A 19,114-nucleotide genomic window follows, 5' to 3' on the forward strand; every position below is an offset into this window, starting at 1 on the left:
ATGCCAACTTGTAAACCCATTAAAAAAACCACCAAACCCACCAACTAGAAGCACCCCAAAAAAAAAAAAAAAAAACACATGCGCACACAAACCACCAGACACCGACCACAAAAGCCACGCCACCGCCACGCCCCAAAAACACACACACACACACAACAACAACAACAACAACAACAACAACAACAACAACCAAACAAAACCCATAACCCACCACTGCACCACCAAGACTCACCACGCCCCACCATGCCACAGACCCACAACCATCATGCCTCAAACCACCACGACCCAAACCCACAACCACAATGCCTCAGACCCAGAATTTTTTTTCCAAATAACCTTAAATATTAAACCATTTCGTTAGTTGTCACATTTCAAAATAATGTGGGAAACAGTGTCTAAAACTCGAGTTCCAAAATAAAACTTAAGTTTCTAAGTCTCGATTTGTCAGTGGTGGCATCTGATGTGGAAAAATATCCACGTAGAACTCGAGTTTCACTGTTTCATTTTTTTTTCCTTCCTCTTCTTCTATGCGTTCTTCCACCTCGCTTGCGTTTTTTTTTTTCCTTCTTCTTCTTCGTTCTTCAATGCTAAGATGGGATGCATAGAATCTAAAAATTAGAGTCTAGCAAAAATCATGTAAGGACCCACCATCTTCACCGTTTCCTTAAGGTCCTATGGCACCAGCAAAAAAAAAAAAAAACTTAATCCCATAAATTAAGATGAACATCAGACCCAGAAATTTACATGAAATCCAAAAATTGAAATGAACATCAAACCCATAAATTAACATCAAACAACAAACCCAGAAAAATTACATAAAACCCACAAATTTACAACCAAGAAATAAACATATAGAGAGATCAAGCAACAAACCCACTGAGATGAACAACCCAGAACCCATAAGCAGCTCCTTATTTCACTCATCAACAAACTCAGATCGGCTCAACCAGCATTCAATCAACTAGATCGTCTCTTAGTTCTTCCTTTGTTCTTTGGAGCTCCAAATCGCTCTTCCTCTATTCTTCTCCAAAATCGAGTCTTAGAGACTTGGTTTTGTTTTTTAGAACTCGAGTCTATAAGACTCGAGATCTATGTGGCATGATACTACCAACTCACCAAGTGGGAATCGAGTCTTTAACACTCAAGTTTTAGATTGAAATCGACTCTATGAAACTCGAGATGCTAGTTTACAAAATTCTTTCAAACATTTGTTAACTTATGATATTGTTTCCCCTCACCATGCTAGGTTGCAAATATCCCCCTTAGATCCACCACGACCCAAACCCACAACCCACCACTTCTCCGCCACCAAATCCGACTCACAATACCCCCTCAGCCAGTAGATCGGTGGAGAAGCTTTGATCTTTGCTTCATCGGTGAAGGCCGAACCACTAGAGATGTGAGGAGAGAGAGAATGAGAAAGAAAAGGATTGAAACCAGAGAAAGAGAGAGAAAGACAGAGGAGAGAGAAAGAAGGATTAAAAGAATGAGATAGGAATAAATTTGATTTTTTTTTTTTTTTTTATTACGATTGAGCTACAGTGCCATCATAAAAATAGGATGGCATTGTAGCACAATTGCAAATTTTTTTGCAAATCTAGGATTATGCAAGACCAGTAATGGGGAATTTGGGGACACTAATGCTAAATATTACTAATATATGGCATTTACAATACCCGATGTGAATGCTTATTTATCTATGCTCAACAGTGGACAGATCCTGTCACCAAACTTGATTTACTTAATCATAATGCCCCAAATGAAACCGCATTTGGAGCTAAAAAGTGCCTATAGGGACAAAAAGGAGAATTGCAGGATAAAAAAAGGATTATATCATTTTGAGCTCCACATAAGACTCAGTACCTAATTCTACATGATGCATCGACAAAAGTCAACAGAAAGAAGAAAAGGTAAAACTAGTTCTAAAGATTATACTTGTAATACAACTTCCATTTATTAAAAAAATGTGGAGGTGTAAAATCAGTATCTGAAATCAAAACATGAGAAAATAAAATGCCAAAAGAAATATAAAAAATACTACGTTAGGCAATTTATGCACAAATGTATATTTTTTTATATAATTTCTGAGTAAATTACATGCTAAGCACCACAATGGAATACATGAAAATTTGAGGTTCATTTAGGTGACTTGAGCATCAAAAATGAGAACAGGTTAAACATATACAAAGCACAAGAATATACAATTGCCAGCACAGATAACCTCATGACTCCGAAGACAGCTTTGACAGATATTGACGCCATTCTTCAGGCGTACCCTTTCTCGTTTTCAGCATCTTTAATGCTGCAGTTGTTAGTGGTATGGCAAGTATGTCATAGTCTTTTGGTGCCTGAAATATCCAAGTATGAGTCTTGTTACTGTGAGAAATAAAGTAAACACCCCATAGAAAGAGACATATCACAGCATAACCTCCCCCTTCTCCCAATCAAGAAAAAAAAGGAGGGGGAATTGTTAGGAACCCAGCAGAGCTGTGGCTAATTGTTAGGAACCCAGTGGTAACACTAATTGTAGCCAGACTCACATAAGGTCCTTTCACGTGAAATGACTTTCAACAAACAAGAAATTTTGTAGTACCATAAGAAAAATAACATGGTGAAGGATTGGTACCTTTGGAACCTTAATTAGCTTCATATTTGCTTCCTCTACAGTTTTTTGACCTTTCTTTGAGTTGCATTTTGCACAAGCAACCACCTAGCATTAAAAAGAGCCACACCACACACTGTAAAGTTAGTTTTTAGGAAGTGAATAGTTCGCAGTTAAAACCATAGTTACTAAATACTCTCTTCCTTCATATCTAGTTTTCTGTATCTCCTACATCCAGAAATTATAGGGAAGCAAACCCCTCCAAAAATGATGTTTTCATGGTAGTGACATGTAGTTCCATTATACATTTTCTATCAGTAATTTCTTTTCTAACGTTATTTCCAGTGCCATATTTGTTCCTACAATTTTTAAAGGCCTTGTTAAATGATAGCAGTTAAACTGACACTTTAGGGTCTAATTTAATCATTTTAAAACTACTTCTCTAACTTTATTGTAGCATAGTTCTTCATTAGTCTTTAATTCAAATACAAATTGGTTTTATGTATTTTTTCATAAAATGCTTTTATAATTAATTTTATCATCTAAAATTAAAAAGATCAATTTGCTCAAACAAAATTTAACAAAGAATAAAAACTAATGGTAGCAATCTAATCATAATACATTGATTGCAGGAACAGAAGCTTCAAGTCCAAAACAGAGCTAACACATTTTTCAAAGCTATGAGCATTTCTTTCTCTCTAGATACACCACGTAAGTCACAAGGGAAATGCATTCCAAATGTCAATGTTATGATGCCAGCCAAAGTTCCCTTCCAGCAAGTCCATAAATCTAAACACCCTTTTAGGCATAGCCTAATGAATCCCAAATGGACAAAAAATCATAGACCACAACTCACTAGTGACATCACAATGAAGAAGTAAATGGTCAGTAGTTTCGTCACTAGCCTTACACATATAACACCAATCCACAATAATTACATTTTGTTTCTTCAATTTTCCACTGTTGTAAACCTCCCTAATGCTGCTGCTGAAGTGCAGAAAGCCACTCTTGATCTTAAAAATTCTCTTCCAAGAGAAAGAACAAACATCAAAACTTAAAACTTTTACAAAGTTTTAAACTCTGAATAACAACATTTAAATGCTACCCAACGTATATTATCCTCTCCTGCCCTCCCAACCTTGGAAAAGTATAGAACAACAAGAAAAGAAACCAAGAGTTGTAGCTCCAAATCTCGTAATTCTCTAATAAAATTGATAGCCTATGAAAATTATTATTTCACCAACGCATATTTTCCACCACTAACAGCTTGCCTCCTTCAAGACAGAATCCCCACATCATAATCATACCAAAAGTGAAGACGAGTGCTATCCCCCCACCCCAACCCCCTGCCCAAATAAAAAATCTAATGAACATTTCCATAATTGCCCCTAATATTTCTCCTCATAGTAAAAGGCTAATAATTGTTTCTCCAATGATGCATGGTAGAGCAAAACCAGATTCTTAATACCCAATCCTCCTTTCTGAATACGTAGAGAAATCTTCTTTCAATTTACAAGATGAAATTTTAATTTATCACTTACTCCACCTGAAATAAATCCCATTGCAACTTTTCAATTTCAGTAGCAATTCCAGTACGCAAAAGAAAAAGAGAAAGGAAATAAGTTGGTCAACTAAATATAGTACTTAATCAAAGTAATACTATCTCCTTTGGATAAATAAATCCTCTTCCAGGTTGCAAACTTCCTTTCCAATTTTACAAGTACATTATTCCAAATTGCACCTGATTTGAAAGTAGAAGCCAGAGCTAAACCCAAATATTTCATGGTAAAATGCACAACACTCTCTCCCCAATCTCCTCTTGAATGGATGGATTTCTCCTCCTATAGACAAATTGAAAATGAAGTTACTAATTAGTAAAAATATGGAAAAATCTTGTGTTCCTACTCCCTCCCTTAACCCCTATAGTCCTTGACTTGTCTCCAACACACCTACTCCATAAATCAGATTTTACAGTTTCCTTTTTAGATCTCTCCGCAGCTGAAAGAATCCTAAGTTACTTGCATCTAGCATCTACATTTCACTCAGTAAGTTTTTCTCCTTAATCCCCACATTACCAAACTCCTTATTACATTTCTTTGAATCTTCTTTAAAGCTTTGAGTTTATTTATTTATTTATTCTTGAGAAGTGAATAAAGCTCAAGTTTATTGACCAATATAAAACTAGGAGAACCTTAAAACCAGCATTTGTCAACATGTTTTCAAATTAAAAAGGCATGTACCCCCTATTAATACCTCCAATGTCAATAAGAATAGGAAAATGACCCGATATAAATTGAGGTAGTAATCTCTATGCCAAATCAGTAAAATGAACTTCCCACTCAGGTGACACCAAAAATCTATCAAGTCTTGACTTGGATAAATGTTCCTGGATATTAAACCAGGTGAACACACCCTTTCCGATGGATGATCAATTAAACCTTGCTGAAAATGTAATGAGAACTCTTGCTAATTTAGTTCTGCCTCACCTAACCTTCACTAGGAAAGGGAATCAAATCAAAATCTCTTCCAAGACACCACCAAACCCCCGTAGTGATAGGCACCTCAAAAATATCTGTCATGCTCAGAATTGGGACAATAGGCACCTGAAATGCCCACTTGTATTGATCATCCACGCATCTGAACTTACATAAACTGAATAATTTCCCACATCCCAATCAACTTTCTCTACTACTCTCCTAGCCCACAGCAATAGCACCCCAACAGAGGCCCCTAAAGCTCCAAAGTGACCCCAGTCCACAAACTAATAATCAATAGGTAAATCATTGTTACAATATTGCAGACAAAAAAAAAAAAAAAAATTGTTACAATACTATCAACTTTTACCAAAACTATTTCAATGTTGTCCAGTATAGAATTAACTAAAATGATACGTATCTCTGGTTTATAAAGCAAGGGGTGTACTGTGACACAATTGATCTATAGAAGATAGATGACGGAGGACAAAACCAGAACGACGCAAAAATAAATTAAACAGAAAAATAAAAGATAGATAACCTAGGAGTCATCACCTAGGCTTGCTTGGACTCAACATCAAGCGAGAGAGAACCTCCAAGAGTCAAAACCTAGGGTTGGCAGGACTCAGGAGTTAGCACCAAACCATTGGAAGAATTTCAAGAGAAATTTTATTCATCATAAAAAAATCTTACATCTCCATAGGCCTATAGTAGTACAATATTATGTTTATATTGGCTACTAGAACTATACCTAATTCTAATTGACATAGGAAACCCTAATTCTGATTGACTAAGAAATTCTAATTCTAAATGACTTGGGAAATCTGAATTATTGAATTATGAAAATACCATTGAAATTCGGAAATTAAATAAATATTAATAAACCTAATTAATTATTAATAGCTAAAAAAAAAACTATTTATTTGCGCTTCCCACTTCAATAGATGAGAAAATAATCTACTTCTCTTGTGGTAGTAAACAGTCAACCATGTTGTGAAGAAGCTGCCAACTATTTGAAAATGAAATGACTGGAAAGAACCAGGGACATTTCTTATATGAACTGGTCGACCTTGCAAGAACTCTAGTTAACTATTTCAGGAAATCCCTCATTAGGCAATACAAAGGTGCATTGGTCCACCAGTTTTTTTTTTTTTTTTTTTTTTTTTTTTCGGGGGGGGGAGAGGGGGGGATCATACCTAACAAGACTTTTTTTTTAGATTCAATGTGACTTCCTGTAGTGCTGTTTTCTTTAATAATCTATTCTGATTTTCATGTTCTCAGAAAAACCTCCTCCTATTCTTATCAATACTTCCTGACAATTCCATTCCCTATAGGTAATAACAATAAATAGCACACTAAAAAGAGTCTGACTATAGAACACCACCTTGGAGTTTTGATAACCATCACAAAAGAGAATTGGTGTAATGTTTAGTTAAAAATATTTCCAATAGACTGTCTTACCAGATTTTCCCATTTCCACTCTCCCCCTCGTGCAGCTGGCAAAACATGGTCAATGGTTAAATTTTCCAGTGAAGAACAATACCTGTTGAGAAAGGAGATGTCACTTGGTGTAAAAGTTACATGAAGAAACATCTTATTTGGAAACACATACCATCAGACTGCAAGGCTGAAAATAATCATGCATTACAACTTTATTGGAAGAGAAGGAAAAAAATTCAAGGCAGAGAAAACAGCAAAGCCCAAAAGAAGTTATGATGCAGCACCAAGTTTGAATTTTTAAGGCCAATCTGTATTCTAAATATAAGTAAGAAACCAGATTAATTGTGCTTCTGTAATTTCCAGTAAATAATAGACACCAGCATTGATAATTCTGAAGCAGAATTTTCGTCACAAAAGGGGAGGGATCTTACAGCACAAAGAATAGATTATCACAGAGAACCCATGAGTAAGAAAAGAAATAACCCTACTGCATTAGAGTCTGTCTAAGAAATATGCTTGAGGCTAATATAGATTTCCAAACTCCAACTATATTTATAAACCTCTAGAAAAAACCTAATAACTACCACAACCAAATTAGCACATAAAATTATGTTTGTTCTTCAAATCCTGGTTTACATACTGAATTAAACTTGTTTTCCCATTCCCCTTGGGGTCGAAGCTAACTTATTAAAAATAATAAAAATCCATTTAACTTGAGCAATTGGCTTCATAAGCAAATCACTCACTGACAAGTGTAATTGTCCCGATATAGTATGTTTTTACGACTAAGATGGTTCTTGATTCTTCTCCTCTTTACAACCTGCAGTAAATGGGGAACCTGGAAGCAGAAAAGGCTATCATCAGTTCAAGCGCACTAGAGGACACAAGTTAAGATAAAAGTTCAAAGAAAGAAGTGGGAAAACTTGAAAAATTATAAAAATTAAAATAAAACGTTTACAAAGAACCAATAGTGGTACTATAATCTGATGGAAAAAAGCAAAACAAAAGTACTCCTTGATTGCATACCCTCAAGACAGCAGGTATGTAGAAGGATCCACTTGGGGAATTTACCGTCTGATCGTAATATTCTAGTACATCAGCCTGGATATAGACAAGGTCTAGACGTTTAGAAATGAGAGATTAAAATGGGCTTATCTCATATGTATATGTTTGCAAGTGTGAATTTACCAAAAGAAAATAAATGTCTTCTTCTGCAAGTGTGTGTACATACAGACAGGGAGAAGAAGAAGCAGGTTATATTCTAACTTCCAATTAAAAAGTAGACAGGACTATTGAGTATGGAGAAAGATACAATTATGTGGTGATCATCGAGGCAAGGCTGTAAAAAAAATTAGGTGACACATTGACCTCACAGCATAGCGCACAGCGCACATGAATGCTTTGCATTATTTCTTGTAAACATGCTGTTTACTGATGCAAAAAGTTCTCATTTGAAAGATAGTCTAGCTCCTCATCATTTAAGAACAGTTTCAATGAAAAATAAGTAACTTCATAAAGAGCTTGAATGATAATACTAGCAAGTATACTTTGCTAATGTTCAAAAATCAAACATAAATTAGTGACCACAGCAATCTAACCTTCTCCATAAACTCCAAACAAATGGCACGCTTCCAGCAGACAACATTGACTGGCCTGGCGCAGGACAGGACAAAAGTGATCAGAACCATAAGCAAACAGCCACGAAAGCCCTAAAATTGTAAAGGGGAAGAGCAAAACAAGAATTCACTCAATCACTCGAGCACCAAAAAGTATGGCTCACAGAATCGTAGCCTAACAGCAGAAAATTAACTCAAAACTATAAATTTTCAGGGTTCTTCCCTTTCTGCATCGCTCCATTCATGAGAACTTACAATTGGAAGAAAACAGCATAGAGCTAACCAAATGCAAATGTTTCAACAATCTCCAGATATAGAAATCTTGGGCAGAGATAAATTAAACTACTGAAAGAAGTTAACGAGGTTATAAGCAGCTGGGTTAAGATTTCAGACCATTCTAGGTAAATATATATATATATATATATATATGTGTGTGTGTGTGTGTGTGTGTGTGATCATACCTTACACATAAAATATGTTAAGTTGACAACAACCTAAGCCCATATGGAGGAAGCCACAAAAGCTTTTTGTTAGCTTCAGTAAATGACTTCAACTTCTTGGCGATCATAAAAGCGTCAATCAAGAAGATAGGTGTGTGTAAATATATATATATATATATATATATATATATATATATATATATATCCATTGAACAAATCCATATAAGTTTCCTTAAATTGCCTGCTATATTTGATCCGCTGACTAAAAGGAAGCATTTGAAAAATGTGTATGGCACCAATAGTTGACCTCTTCAATACAATTTCAAACTATAGCCTCCCTTTTATTTTTTGGGAGGGGGGAGGGGGGTGTTAGTGGATCACTATTCCAATATTGTCAAAGTAGGAATAACTTTCAACCATCTTACTATAATTACACTGTTCATTGATGTGTTGAAGAAAAAACTATGGCCAAACATTTTTATGATTCATGCTGTTGATCAATCTTTTTTTTTAAACATATTTTTGTTTGTAGGAATACTTTAATTCTCTCCTTAGGGTTAAAAGTTACTGAACCTTAATACACATGTAGTATTTATAGGTTTACCCAACAATACGATATAACCCAATTACCTTTACAATTTAAACAATATTACTCATAACAACCTGAATATCCTCCCTCTACCCTCCTTTTCCCCAAGCACCATCTTTTTCCATAATCACCATTCAGTTGTTGACAGTTCCCCCCACCCCCCCTACCCATCTTGTTGATTTTGCTAGAATTTATAGTAGAGAAACGTCCAGTAAAAAGAAATATGCCAAGCCAGATCATGTGACAATGTGGATCAGTTTGGGAATCTTTATCTTGTTACAAAGATAGTGGTTGTGGAAGCCATTTGTTTTCAAAATATGAACCAAAAGATCTTGGATTAGAATGCTCTTTAAGTATTATAAAATAAAGATAGATCAAAGCTGGGTATTGTGGACACGATGTCAAAATCACATTCATATTTGGCTTGATAATCTTGTTTGGATGCAGTGAAATAGTTCATGGTTTGGGTGCTCTATGGACAAAAAGGATTGATGGTGTAAAAAGAAGTAGAGGAAGGCCTGGAAAACAAAGGTAGAAGTAGTTAAAACCGATGTGTTAAATAGAAAGGCAACAGAAAGTATGACAAATATGATAAAATGGAGGAAGAAAATACAAGTGGCTTATCCCAATTAGTTGACAGAGGATCCATAGCCAACCTGGACTTATTTGGGTCAGAGGCTTAGCTGTGTTGAGTTGTGTGTGCATATTTTATTAAGGGATATTGTATGTTACTAATGTGTTTAATTATGTGCATATTAGTTAGGATGTGGTGTTTAATGCATAATGCACTTTATTTTGGCTCTATGCCTGTAGTGATTTCTTTGGTAGAATAGTAGTTTGTCACTAGGAACCATCTTGTCAAGAGGTGCTTCAGTCTGTGGTATAAAGTAGTACATTACATTCTTACTTTGGTTAATCTGCAAAATAAATAAATCATTGAGTGTGCCTCATCTTCTGTTCTTCAAGGAACTATGCCGACAAGATCTTACATTCTTTTGAATGGTGTTTGTCCAATATTTTCCATCTATATCTCTTATTTATCTAAAACTAACTATTGGGGTTTCTCAGGGATGATTGCCTCATGAGAACTTTCTGTAACTATGGCTGATAGCGGCCAATCCTTCATGTTTGTATAATGCATCAACATTTAAATATTACTCTGAAGACATAATTCTTATTAAGTTTTCAAGAAATAAGATTAGTACATCTCTAATCAGGAAGAATTACCTGGTTTCGTATACTGAATGCAGTTTAACTAGTTTATCCATAACATCTGACTTACATTCACACCATTGTCTTTTAAAGTGACTGCCATGGAAACAAAACTATACTTTCAACTCATAGTACTAACATTACATGATCGTCAATCCTGCCTTCATTTGAAAGTAATAATGACCCCACCCCTTTAATTTAATACAAAAGTTCAAGGCCCACTTATAAAGACTAAATATTCTCAGTACAAATAGTTAACATGAAAGTCAATTTCTAAACATCTAATTCAATCAAAGCCAAACAAATTACTAAAATTTTACTGTAACAAGCAACAACCCAAATGCAAATAATTAATTCTACTAAACAAATGCTACTTATAATGACAAAAAAATTATAAAAATAGAATACAGTAAGCAAGTGGGTCACAAGAAGAGAAGAAACAGACCTGTAGGAGATATCCAAGACTAGCCCTCTGAAACAAGACAAATCATCACTCTCAAGCTCATCATTGTCATCATCATCATCATCATCATCATCATAAACACCCTCACTATCTCTAATACTAAGGCTTGCCTCCAAATTGAAAGTGTTACTGGACTTGTTATTCACGTAAGAAGAAGAAGAAGAAGAAAAGAAAAGTCTAGTTGTTGTAAAGCCAAGAAACCTAAGCCTGTGCAAGTGGGTTTGGACTGATCTGAGCTTATTATAGTGAAATGGGTCTTTAGGTTCCAAGCCAAATGACACTCCCTCACCATTGCTGAAGAGCAGCTTCAAGCGTCCGTGTGTTATGAACTGTGCCATCTTATCTACAAAAACTACTATTTTTGTTTTAGTAAAGAAAGAGAGTGATTGGTAAACGACTATTTTCTCTTTCTTTGATACTAGTTCCCAAGTTTGAGTTACAATGTTGTACAATTTGAAGAGGCACAAAGATATCAAGAAGAAGAAGAAGCAGAAGCAGCAGCTGTGTTATGTTTGAAGAGAAAAAAAAAAAACAAACCAAACATAAGAGTGAGAGAGCAGACAGTACACGGAAAAAACCGTCGCCACATATTTGCACATATTCCTTTCAAACCCACTCCCAATATCTTCTCTGCTCTTGTGAATTGACATGTTCGCCCTCTCCTTTAAATAAAGTCCAAATTGAGTAAAACATAAAATTCAAAAAATACCTAAAAAGCTTCAAATTTTTTTTTTTCTATTGAAATATCCTACAACCTTTAAAATTGGGGCTGAACATAAATGATCCACATTCAACATCCCATCGGTTTCAAAATTGCTTGAATCGTTGAATGAGATGTTTGACGGTACTTGGAGCCAGCGGCGGAGCAAATATGTGTAAAAATTTCCTCTGGTAGACTAATAGGTAAAAACTTTCTGTAGTTTATTAAGGAGAAATTAAAAGCTTTTTGCCAAAAGTGCAGTAAATAAAGATAAAAGTTAGCTTAATAGTACAGTGAAACTCATGAATAATACTAAAAAGTATAGTGAGACTCATAAATAGTACAAAAAATAAGTTAAAATTGCAAATAAACTGAAACTTTCAGCTTGTCCCAAATGCACACTTAGTCTTTCTATCTGTCGAGGGTTCTTTTTACGTTTCTTGCGCCTTAGACATGCGTCTTGATGTTATTGGACAACATTTAGTCTAGACATTTTCGAAGAAGGAAGTTGGGTCTGGCGCTCCACGGAATGCGCTCCAAAGTACCATTCTGCCGTTGTCAGTTTGTGCACAAACGTTGAGTCCAAGTTCAAGAAAAGACGCTGTAAAGTGGGCATATTCTCTGTTTCATCTGTAGAAAGAACTTTTCTTCAATCTCTGCCGCAGGTCTAACTTTTATGTTGTGCAGTAAAACTGTCTACGGTGCAGCAAAACTATTTGCGATGCAACAAAACCGTCTGCTGTGCAGTAAAGCTTTCTGCTGTGCATTAAAGCCTTCTGCTGTGCATTAAAACCGTTTGCCGTAAAGCCTTCTGCTATGCAATAAAACTGTCTGTTGTGCATTAAAGCCGTCTACTATAAAGCCTTCTGCTGTGCAATAAAGCTATCTGCTGTAAAGCCTTATGCTGTGCAATAAAACTGTTTGCTATACATTAAAGCCTTCTGCCGTATAGTAAAGCTGTCTGCTGTGCATTAAAGCCGTCTGCTGTAAAGCCTTATACTGTGCAATAAAGCTGTCTGCTATGTATTAAAGTCTTCTGCCGTGTAGTAAAGTCTTCTGAAATGCGAATGACTACTCTTCATTTTTTACTGTAGAAATACTTTTCTACTTCCTGCACATAAACAAATCTAAAACCCAAAGAAAATACCAATCAAGCAAATGTTAGCTTACATGGGTTAGCATATTCTCTGATAAGGATAATTTTGTAATTAGCCCATGACGAAACAAAGAGCGACGGATATAATAAGGTCGTCAGCTTCACTCCTATGAAACTACCTTCTTGCAAAGTCTACAGCTTCACCTCATACCTAACAGCTGCATCTTGGGCACAGTAAGCTTACAATAGTAAGCTGAAGGATAAGCTGAAGGAAGTAAGCTGAAGGTAGTAAGCTGAAAACATCAAGTTGAAGGTAGTAAGCTGAAGACATCAAGCTGAAGGGATAAGTTGAAGACAGCAAGCTGAAGGTAGTAAGCTGAAGGGGATACATGAATCTCCGATGAGTCTGACGTTGAGCCCAATGATTCCGTTGGGCTTGCTTGTTGCAAGGGACTGCATCTCAAAGTCTATAGCTTCATAATAGAGCTGATGACTTTAATTATAAGCTGACAACCCTGAAAATGGACGATGTTGTAGGCTGACGAAAATAAGCTGAAGAGGTCAATTAAACCTCCATCCATAGCCTTACTTGATCTCCACACATACGTGTATAAGGAGAGTTCTTGCGCTACACGCCTAACCCTAATTAAGAAGACTCCTATAAAGAAAAGAACTCTAAAAGATACGCAAAATCCACGAGTTACTCTCCTAGAAGGAAAGAACTTCTTGACCAAGGCATGAATTTCGGCCCTACACTACTATAAATACCCCAAAACCCTCACAAAGCAAGGTACGCATGATTCACCCCAGCTCTGGTATTCTAGAGTTGCGAATAAGAGATTTCTCTAACTTGACCCTCGGAGGGTATTTGGCCGGTACCACACCGGTACACCTTTTAAGGTCTTCAGCCTTTGTGTTGTGCAGGTTCTAGTCAAAGGCACGTGAGGACCGTGTGGCTTACTGACGATTTTCGGCATCATCAGTTGGCGCCGTCTATGGGAAGTACGAGTAATCAGTCATTGCTTTATCTCTGAGACAAAAGGTCATACAGTCCAAACTCGATCGATGGCATCAGTCAACCAAGAATTTGGAAATCCCCCTCACTACTGAAGAATGGCAACTGCAGACACTCTCGGCTGCAATTAAGCGACTTACTCAACAAAATAAAGCCCTTATGCTACAAAACCAAGCGTTGGAAGTGCAAATTAAGCAGCCAGAAGAACATCAAGTCTTATCGCATGATCAACGTAGAAGTGGCACAATCACTATCTACCCCTTCGAAATATTACAGAAGGGAAGAGTAAATAGAAGAGAAGTAGGACTGACGACTACAATACTATAGGACGACGAACGATTGGCCAAAGAGAAGGCAAGAGGCCTAGACACTCTACTAGCCGACCCGTTTGTTTCACTACACTAAACACTTCTATCGACCATATACTTACGCTTATCAAAGACGACCACATATTGGAATGGCTAAGGAGGATGAAAAGGAATCCGAGCAAGCGATCAAAGCACAAATACTGACATTACCACCATGATCATGGACATGACACAAAGGAGTGTTATAATCTGAAACAACAAATAGAGACCCTTGTAGGTCAAGGGAAGTTACAGCGATTTGTTAGAAATGGACCTGGGATACAACATCCGCAAGAACTGGAGCAACCCAGCAGGTCAGAAGACCAACCCTCCACGCACTAAGAGCTACAACCTCAGCATACCACCTTCTGATACACGAGAGTGCTACAACATGGATAAGCAGCTACCGCCATGAACATTGAAGACCAAAGATTGATGGTAGGGCCAAATAAGGAACTGGAAGATGACCCTTTGGATGACAACCACCCTACAAGAGGCACTTGACGAGAAGAAGCTACCTTACCCTTAGAATGTCGAACGCTTGAAGAAAGCAAACGACCAATACCGCCTACCCTTCTAAAATGTCTCCGAGGTGGTGAATAATCAGCTCAAGTCACCAAGGTGACGAATCAACTCAAGTAACGAAGGCAAACATGGAAGGGGGCAATAGACGAGGAATATATGTACAACGCATCGGCTCAAAATATCACCCCCCAAGGTGAACATCACCTTTCAAGGTGAACCCCACTTCTCAAGGTGGCCCTTACTTCTCATATTGAATATCACCTCTCAAGGTGGACGTATGGCCAAAGTTGCCTATGAGTGGACGGTCACTACACTAAGTTACCTACGGGTAGACGAATGACCAAAGTCGCTTACGGGTAGACGGTCACTACACTAAATCGCCTACGGGCGGATGCATAACGAAAAGTCCCTTATGGATAGACGGTCACTACATTAAGTCACTTACTGGAGGACATATGATCACAATCGCCTATGGGTGGACGGTCACCATACTAAATCGCCTACGAGTAGGCGACCAAAAAGGTGACAAGGCACCAAAATTTAGTCACCTCAATTAGTCCACGACCCTAAGTGGACGACTAACAAGGTGACGAGGTACCAAAGTGGACGACCCAAAACTTAGTCACCAACACTTAGTCTACGACCCAAAGTGGATGACTGACAAGGTGACGAGGTCCCAAAGTGGACGACCCAAAACTTAGTCACCAACACTTAGTCTACAACCCAAAGTGGATGACTGACAAGGTGACGAGGTCCCAAAGTGGACGACCCAAAACTTAGTCACCAACACTTAGTCTACGACCCAAAGTGGACAACTAACAAGGTGACGAGGCCCCAAAGTGGACGACCCAAAATTTAGTCACCTCAATTAGTCCACGACCCTAACTGGACGACTGACAAGGTGACGAGGTACCAAAGTGGACGACCCAAAACTTAGTCACCAACACTTAGTCTACGACCCAAAGTGGACGACTGACAAGGTGACGAGGTCCCAAAGTGAACGACCCAAAACTTAGTCACCAACACTTAGTTCGCGACCCAAAGTGGACGACTGACAAGGTGACGAGGTACCAAAGTGGACGACCCAAAACTTAGTCACCAACACTTAGTCCGTGACCCAAAGTGGATGACCAAAAAAAAAAAAAAATCACCACATGAGTATACCAAGGTCAAATTCACAACCAAAGTCTAGATCAGCTATTAGACATGCTAGTGATGTCGAAGGAACAAGCTAGTTAGACGAGTAATTTACAAGGTGGCGCTCATGATCCAAGTAATGAGGACAAACGCTAGAAGATCTACTTGATAAAGCATGTAGAGATTGCAATCCAAGTGAAAGAAAAAGCAAAACATCTACTTGACCACGATCGTTTGAAAATACTGAGCAGGTGGAGCTCGATACCCAAGCAAAGACAAGCACCAAGAGACGTTGCTAATAGGCTTCCAGAACAACTCTCTTCTTCGCAGCCACTTGAAAATAATCAAGCTTGTAGAGGTTATGATCCAAGTCAAAGCGAGCGTTCACAGTCAAGCATGTTGCTTGGTCCAAATGACTTTTCACATCTAACTATACACATGCCCACCATCTAAGTGTAAAAGCCATGCATTAATATTCTTAACCTCTAGTTATTAGGTGTGGCGTTGGAGTAGTAAATTTGGGAGCCATGTGTCCGTGTGGTGCTAGGCTTTAGGCCATGTGTTCAATGATCCAAGGTTATCACATGCAACCTTGGTGTAAAGGTCATGTGTGTGCCAATGATTCATTAACCACTAGATATAGCATTTAAGCGCAAAACCACAAAGAAGATACCATGCTTCCCCACGGAAAATCAAAGCTTCAGGACGTGTTCAATATATGGCTTACTGAGGGCGTCAAAGACATTGCAATAGTTTAAGCCCGACAAACACACAGAGTTGGAGTAACTAAAGTCAAAAGGCTCAGTATGTCACGGTTTAGAGAAGACAACTAGTAGCGGTAAGACAACAGCTATGAGAATGATATGAGGACGAAGCCCTTGCACTGAAGATCACGGGACGAAGGCAGGGGCAAAGGCAAATAGAAATTATTAGTCCACAAATGATGGCTTTACCAAGTCCACAAGTGGATGAGTTCATTACAAAGTCCATAAATGGACGAGTCTAATACTAAATCCTCAAAAAGAACGAATTAAGTCCAAAGTGGAACGGGTTCACGCCTACAGGTTATTAAGTACTAACAAACAAGTTACCGAGTACTACGTGGATGGGTTCATTCCTAAAATGCATCAAGTCCTCAAAAGGAAAAACCAAGCCACTCACGAGTGCCTTGGACAAAATTCCAAGTCTTCCTACCTACAAGTGGATGGACGAACCAAGCCACTCACGAGTGCCTTGGACAAAATTCCAAGTTTTCCTACCTATGAGTAGACGGACGAACCAAGTAACTCATGAGTGCCCTAGACAAAATCCTAAGTCTTCTTGCCTACGAGTGGACGGATGAACCAAGCCACCCACAAGTGCCTTGGTACAAAATTTAAGTCCTACCTATTGATGGAAGGACACACCAAGCCACTCACGAGTGCCTTGGTAAAAATATGTCTCCTACCTACGGAAGGACGGATGAACCAAGTCATTCACTAGTGCCTTGGTAAAAAGGTTTTTTAAGTCCTCCTACCCACAGGAGGATGGACGAACCAAGCCACCTACAAGTGCCTTGGTAAAAAGCTAATTCTTTCTACCTATGGGAGGAAAGACGAACCAAGCCATTCATGAGTGCCTTGGTAAAAATATATCTTCTACATACGGGTGGATGGATGAACCAAGCCACCCACGAGTGCCTTGGTCAAAAATTTAAATCTTCCTACCTACGGGTGGACAAACAAACTAAGCCACCAATGAGTGCCTTGGTCAAAAGTCTAAGTCTTCCTACCTACAAGAGGAGGGACAAACTAAGCCACTCCCAAGTGCCTTGGCCAAAAATATAAATCCTTCTACCTAAGGGGTGGACGGACGAAACAAGCCACCTACGAGTACCTTGGTCAATAGTTCAAGTCTTCCTACCTACTGGAGGACAGATGAACCAAGCCATACACAAGTGCCTTGGTAAAAAATTTTAAGTCCTCTTACCTACGAGTGGACAGACGAACCAATCCACTAACGACTACCTTGGTAAAAGATCTAAATCTTCCTATCTACAGGGTGACAAATGATCCATGTTACCAAGGTGACGAACGATCCAAGTGATCCTCCAAAGAGGATTGACTCAAATCGAAATCATCGAACGAAGTCACCAAGGTGACAAATGACCCTCCAAAAATGATCGAGTCAAGTAGTAATTCTCCAATGACAATTGACTTAAGTAAAGATCCTCCAATTAAGTTGCTCATGGAATGGGGGGCAAGAAAAAATAACCCCAACACTCTATGATTACAACACAAGCCTGCATATTCCACACTCATCCACTTACGTGACGACTGCAGAATAGGGGGCAACTGATAGGGAATATTTTCACCAATTACAAAAAAAGTTCCTTAGTCTTCGATCACCAAAAGCATCATGAGCTTACCAAAAGTATCATCAGTCACAAAGGAAGCATGACACTGTGTGACGCGCTCCGCCTTGACGGTCGTCGCGTATCAATGGGTCGTTAGGTACCAAGGGATCGTTAGGGACTAAAAGGTCATCAGGCACCTTCCCTAACACAGCCTGACACCTTCCAACCTAACGGTCGTCATGTATCAATGGGTTGTCAGGTACTAAGGGGTCGTTAGGGACCAAGAGGTTGTCAAGTACCTTCCTTGACACAGCGCGACACCTTCCGCCCTGACGGTCGTCATGTATCAATGGGTCATCAGGGACCAAGAGGTCATCAAGTACCTTCCCTGACACAGCCCGACACCTTCCAACCTAACGGTCGTCATGTATCAATGGGTCATCAGGTACCAAGGGGTCGTCAGGGACCAAGAGGTCGTCAGGTACCCTCCCTGACACAGCGTGACACCTTCTGCCCTAACGGTCGTCGGGTACTAATGGGTCGTCAGGTACCAAGGGGTCATCAGGGACCAAGAGGTCGTCAAGTACCTTCCCTGACACTGCCGACACGCTTCGCCTTGACGGTCGTTATGTATCAAGGGGTCGTCAGGTACCCTACTCATCGAAACTAACTTGTCTAAATCGATGGGACACTTTTGGCAAACGATCCACTATGCTAGTCCAATCTATAAACCAACTCGCACACTAATAAGGGTATTTTTGTCCAACAAAGTCCTTCGAGCACTTTGACCCATCGGGATGGAATACTCCGCCACTGACCCGTTAAGGTTTGTGCCACTCCTGGTAGGACCTGGCTGATAAGGGTGTTCTCGCTTATAAAATTCAAGGCACAACTCACAAGGAAGGCGATGATTCCTCTCGACCCGTCTGCTTCCCATTTGCACATGGGGATCAAAGCGACGCCCCTATCCTGCAAAGCCTTCATACGAACCAATGCCTATATGGCAGAAAAGCCGTTAGCTTGTTAAACACGAGTAAAAGCTAGTGATAGAAAATTACAAAAAATAAAATGAAGAACCCGGGCAAGATCAAAAGGGCCTGACGTCCCCAACTCTTCCGTCGCT

At 38.7% G+C, this 19,114-nt stretch overlaps 1 protein-coding gene across 2 annotated transcripts; it reads right to left on the reverse strand.

Moving 5' to 3' along the window:
* Positions 1-2,050: 2,050 nt before the first annotated feature.
* Positions 2,051-11,405, reverse strand: LOC142609745 (uncharacterized). 2 transcript variants are annotated; one of them, XM_075781452.1, is made up of 7 exons: positions 10,819-11,405; positions 8,115-8,169; positions 7,543-7,617; positions 7,263-7,354; positions 6,538-6,619; positions 2,627-2,710; positions 2,051-2,348 (listed from the first exon to the last, which is right to left on the reverse strand). In XM_075781452.1, exons 1-7 carry the CDS (start codon positions 11,172-11,174, stop codon positions 2,223-2,225), a joined length of 870 nt encoding a protein of 289 aa, XP_075637567.1. In that variant the 5' UTR covers positions 11,175-11,405; the 3' UTR covers positions 2,051-2,222. The 2 variants fall into 2 exon arrangements, with proteins under 2 accessions (XP_075637567.1, XP_075637568.1); XM_075781453.1 differs by lacking the exon at positions 2,627-2,710 and having other exon boundaries at positions 10,819-11,394.
* Positions 11,406-19,114: the final 7,709 nt, after the last annotated feature.

This window comes from Castanea sativa, chromosome 9, assembly GCF_040712315.1.
Source record: "Castanea sativa cultivar Marrone di Chiusa Pesio chromosome 9, ASM4071231v1".
NCBI classification, from domain to species: Eukaryota; Viridiplantae; Streptophyta; class Magnoliopsida; order Fagales; family Fagaceae; genus Castanea; species Castanea sativa.

Bases quoted from the DNA above. Each gene is read 5' to 3' on its own strand.
- LOC142609745 (XM_075781452.1), bottom strand. From the start codon at position 11,174: ATGGCACAGTTCATAACACACGGACGCTTGAAGCTGCTCTTCAGCAAT. The intron at 7,355-7,542 runs GTATGCAATCAA...TTCTGCTTCCAG, and splicing joins ACATACCTGCTGTCTTGAGG to GTTCCCCATTTACTGCAGGT. The intron at 2,349-2,626 runs GTACCAATCCTT...TGGATATTTCAG, and splicing joins AGCTAATTAAGGTTCCAAAG to GCACCAAAAGACTATGACAT.